Source organism: Elaeis guineensis, chromosome 6, assembly GCF_000442705.2.
Source record: "Elaeis guineensis isolate ETL-2024a chromosome 6, EG11, whole genome shotgun sequence".
NCBI classification, from domain to species: Eukaryota; Viridiplantae; Streptophyta; class Magnoliopsida; order Arecales; family Arecaceae; genus Elaeis; species Elaeis guineensis.
The window spans coordinates 128,950,777-128,956,144 of record NC_025998.2 but is presented as its reverse complement, the minus strand read 5'-3'; the positions used below and the strand labels follow the sequence as shown (position 1 = coordinate 128,956,144).

The following is a 5,368-nucleotide window of genomic DNA, read 5'->3' as shown; positions in this document are numbered from 1 at the left end:
AGCACTCCACTCTCGAAAGCAGAAGGCATGTTGGCTAAGATATGGATAGGCAACTCTCCCTTCTCATTGCACCAGTTAGTTAGAGAGGGATAGCATCGAACAATCTCCAGGGCCAAATCTGTGCACGACACCTCAAATCGTTCAGTAAATAATATCAAAATATTTGACTGTTACAATGGGCACTATTAAAATTGAGGACAGATTTGGATAAGATTGATTAAATTTGGACACGGATCGAGTCAGATCAAAACTGAACAATGAAGATCTTACATTGATGATCCAAATCATTGGATGTGACCTAGTATCTCAAAACTTCTTACACATCAAAAATTATATGATTTGAAGACTCCTAGTCTATATATCAAGTGATTAAAAAATATATTTAATTTAATTTTATTTAGACTATTCAATTTTTGACTACTTGATTCATAAGTTGGGAGTCTCCAAATCATAAGATTTTTTGTCTGTAAGAGTTTTGAGGGAGTAGATCATATTCAACGACTCCTACATCCTATTAAAGAGTTTTGATCTAATCAGATCTGAGTCCAAATCCAATTGATCTGATTCTAGTCTAGCTCTTAAAATTATTAGCTGCCAACATCAAATAAGCAATGATAGTTAGACACCAGGTCATGACAGGATGCATCAGAATAAAGTAATGCATGTTACAATAATCGCATTCATTCCTTCTCTGTCTTGAAAAGAAATAGAAGGTCATTGATAAAAATTATGAAATAGCAGTCTTTTACTGTTCGTAGGATTTTCTTTTTTATTGTTATGAAGATTGGATTCAAAACAGTAATATTTTATTTAAATTAATAATGGAAAGATCAATCAGTATCGAGATTATATATATATATATATATATAGGTATCGTGTGTGTACATATATATATATATCCTATTTATGTATGTATACATATATTTTTATGTATATGTATATGTTTGTCGATATGTACACATGCCCTTTCAAGCTTCAATGCCTAATACGTGCATCTTCTTCGGTTCCTAAAATATTTTTGCAAAAGATGCGCATGAGAAAATGCAAATCACATGCAAATAGGGCGGGATATGTTTATCAGACACCCACTGTCAGATGTCCCTATATATATAATCATAGAAATGCATGTCCATGAACAAAACCAAGGCAAATACAATTGGATATGGAGATATGTCGCAACTTGCTTGGTATTTGAAAAGTTGGTGATCGGACTTAAGCAACATCCTATTTGGATTAGATGGATCATATTTATGATCAGATCACTGTTAAGTTGGTGGCTTCTGATTAGCCATATCCAACATAGCAACTTAGTTGTCCAATTCAGGAGTTCAATCATCCATTTAGGTTGATCAATAATTCTAATGGGTCGGATTGAATCGAATCATGAGTGACCCTGATCCGATCCAGTTTGTTGATCGGATCTAAATATTGGATCCAAACCTAGCTCAATAGAAGATCGGGTTAGATCAGATCAGTTCTATAATCAAATATCTTGATCAAATAGGTCTTTCGGGTCAGGTTGGATCCATGTATAATCCAGCCCCAATCTATGAAATACGAATTCAGTTCGGATTTGGGTTCGAATTAGTTCGGATCCAAATTATAAATAACAGAATCAATAAATAGAAAATCTATAAGTAACTTTATTTGCACTACTATCGGACTTAACCAACTTCTTTTGTTAATGAATCAATTCTTTCTTTCATTTGTAGAAATTAAGTGGTTGAAAAGCTTACTATATTCAATTGCAAATGACGCCAATTTTGAGAAAAAGAATATGTGCACATGTTGCAATCAAACATGAGAAATTATAAGAAAGAATAATAACAAAAATTGTATAAGTAATGGCATGGGGTTCATTTATTCATCCAAACTTCTTTTCATGTGGCTATATATCTTAAACTTTTAAGCAGCACAATAATGAAGGTTGCCTTCTTATAGCTTGTGACATACTATCTTAAAAAATCTAACTTAAGAAAAGTTCATTAGATCCTGTGACCAGGAAATTGACCATGGATGTTTAAGATATACCTAGAACTATGAGAGGCCAAGCCCAATTTTGTTTACATATATGAATATATTCAAGGATGTCAACAAAAATTGACAAATGCTGACAAAAATAGTTCAACTTATAAGTTCTTGATGAAAAATGAGTTATAATAAATAAAACAAAAGGAACATTGGTTTGAAACTATAAGACAAAAATATTTGAATTAGGATCAAAGAAATTCATTAAACAAATTAAAAGAAAAAATCTACAAGATAAGATGCAATATGTCAAATTCTCTTTATCTTGTTATTTTGGTATCCAGATATTAAAAATTCCTACTTTCCAATACTATGACTTTAATGAAATAGCAATAAACATCATGGATGCAGAAATTTGCTTTTTAAGAGAAAATATAGTAAAATATAATTATTTGTAGTCCATTATATAAACTTATCAAAGAGTAGGAAATCAAGAATATATTGTTATAGGTCTAATAGTCCAAGATGGCACTCAAGTTTTGTTTCATTCACAATAAATGTAGGAATTATTTCACCAAAAAATATGGAGGAATCAAGAAAAGTTTGTGAGAGGGCAGTGTTCGAAGACCCAAATGAACCCAAAAGTCCAAATCCAGATTTGAGTCAAGTCGAGTTGAATCGAATTATTTATCTCAAGACCCATATCAATCCAAAAGTCTCTATGAATCAGGTCGGATCAGGTCAAAATTCAATAAATCCAGACTCTATCCGAAAAATAGAATCGGTCCAAGTTTAGAACCCTCCCCGAATCCATAGGTCCTTTAAGATGGTTCGGGTCAGGTTTACGTGGGCTAGATCGGATTCGATCACAGGTCAATCCAATCCATTTGCAGCCTTAAATAATCCACTTGGTCAATTTTCAGGAATACCCAAGGAAGTATTGTTTTTGGATAAAGATCATCTATACGGACTGTGTATCGTTATCATTTGAAATTTTCCCGCTATACATTCGGAAATATCCTCCTGACCTATCCCAGTTCAAGGGTCACACACATTTTTAGGGGAGAAATTAAATTTTCTCACTGGCTTATTGTGCTTGGTCCTAGCTAGCTGATGCCCTGGCATTTGTCCAGACATAGGCTTTTCCATCTACTTTCTTTCTTCTGTTTTTTTTCAGTTTCCTCATGTTTTTACAGTTTTTTTGTTCTTCTCCTTATATTTTCAAGGTTCCAAGCTCCTTGATCTTAAGAAAATAGGGAGAGAGAAATTTTGTTTGTATATTTACCATTGTTTAGTTTTTTTGGATAATTATTTTATACTTTATTTGGATCCTTAACTATATATTCATATGGTTAGAATTATTCCAGTCCCAATTAGGACATGTTTGGATGTTTTTATGGGATTAGACTAAAAATCTTATAAAACTTGGGACTTGTTGGCCCATGTGGAATGCACTCTCTAAGAGCTTGTCCGAAACCGGATGAGGATTGTATCTTTTGTGTGAAAGAATGATTTACCTTCCCTCATGTGAATCCATCGATGGATCGTGCAAACATCGCTTCAAGCTTTGTGAAGGCTAATGAATGAGAGAGTCTAAAGTATTTTGAGAGCTGAATGGAGTACGATCCAATGGATGATACCATGAAAGAAGATCATTCTTTCATGTAAAAGATACAAACTGAACCCATCCAAACTCATCCCCGATCCAAGACTTTAGGCTACAGGAAGAAAAAAAGATCTACAAAGATTTTTTTTTTCTTCTTATAGAGTTTTGATTGGGTGGAGTTTGGGTGACACAGGACCGTGCTTAAATAGGTTGTTCCACCTATGAATTCTATAAAATTTTCAACTCAATTCTATAGAAATAACCAGATAGGCTTTGACATTAAACTTGCTGTGATGTGTGTGAATTGACCAGTTTCCGACATTTATGTCGATATCATTGTAAGCCTGTGGCATCGCACCTAATTTTCACATACCATAATGCTCGCCAAGCAGCGCAACATGGAGGATGGTGTCGCCGCCAAATTTTCGGCAGAAGTGCAGGTCGCGGGTACTACATGCATCGGGGGCGGCATGTCGCATGGCACCGAAGGCTTCCTTCTGGCCGTGGCGCGCGGCCTTAAAGAGGGGTGTCTCACCCTGCTCATTGCGAGCCTGAGTTACCAGCTTGGGGCACTGCTTGACCATGTCCAAGCACGTCTTCTTCATCCCAAGAGCGGCAGCTAGGTGCAACGGCGTGTCGGCCCTCTCGTTCCCCATCCCCAGGATTTCTTCGCAGCGCTCTTCGGGGATTTTGCCCAGGAGCAGCGTCACGTTGAATTCCACTCCGCTCGACACAGCCAAGTGCAGCACGGTGTCCCCGGTATATATGATCGTGGCGACCAGGGCCGCTTTACAGTTGGCGTAGGTACTAGCCACCTCTCGCCACTTTCCGTGCATTGCATTCACGAACATTTCTTCCACAGCGCGCTTATCATGGTCTTCATTTGGATGGTCCATGTCGTGCGGAGAGGACAGCATGATCCTAGAAGCGTTGTTGCAGCCAACTAGAGGTTCCTGGCGGTCCTGGCCTTCTCCTATATATATATATATATATATATATATAAGCCAACTAGGGGTGCCTGGCGGCCCTGGCCGGTAATTGCAGCCAACTAGGGGTGTCTGGCGGCCCTGGCCTTCTATATATATATATATATATATATATATATATATATATATAAGTCAACTAGGGTAGCCTGGCAGCCCTGGCCAGTAATTGCAGCCGACTAGAGGTGCCTCGCGGCTCTGGCCTCTCTCTCTCTCTCTCTGTCTCTATCTCTCTCTCTCTCTCTCTCTATATATATATATATATATATATACACACACATACATACTATTGCGGTCAATCCCTTCATCACCTGATCGTCGAGAACGAGCACCTGCAAGAGAAGTCCACACTGACCGGAGATGCTTCCGGCAGGGACCCTCCGACGGTCAAGTCAGAGAGGAGACTAGGCAACAGTAGAAAAGAATCAGGGGGATTCAGCGAGAGAGAGAGAACTAGAAAGAGAGAGAATGAGTCCAGGGGCTTCGAAAGAACCTCCACGCAGCACTGTTGCCTTCCCCGCTTTATAGTAGAGCACGGCGTAGTGCCACCACTAATGACGTAGACAACTGGGAGAGTTGTCAAATCGTCGGAGGCTGTCGGAGTCGCCGCTGACTGTCAAGTCGCCGTGGGCTGTCAAATCACTGGGATTAATCTATGTCCTTGACAGGACAATGCCCCAGGGCGGCTATGCCGCACGCCCTTGTCAGGACAGCGGCCCACAGCAGTCGTACGGCGTTTGGGAGAGCCAACCGACCATGCATCGTCATTTGGTTGCGGGACGTCGGGTGAAGACCCAGGGACAACGTTGGC

At 38.7% G+C, this 5,368-nt stretch overlaps 1 protein-coding gene across 1 annotated transcript; it reads right to left on the bottom strand.

The window, feature by feature from the left end:
• Positions 1-3,939: 3,939 nt before the first annotated feature.
• LOC140858845 (uncharacterized) lies at positions 3,940-4,470 on the bottom strand. The gene has a single exon (XM_073260129.1). The coding sequence runs from the start codon at positions 4,468-4,470 to the stop codon at positions 3,940-3,942; it is 531 nt and encodes a 176-aa protein (XP_073116230.1).
• Positions 4,471-5,368: the final 898 nt, after the last annotated feature.

What these genes read in the sequence shown, in the direction of transcription:
- LOC140858845 (XM_073260129.1), bottom strand. Translation starts at nt 4,470, where the DNA reads ATGGACCATCCAAATGAAGACCATGATAAGCGCGCTGTGGAAGAAATG.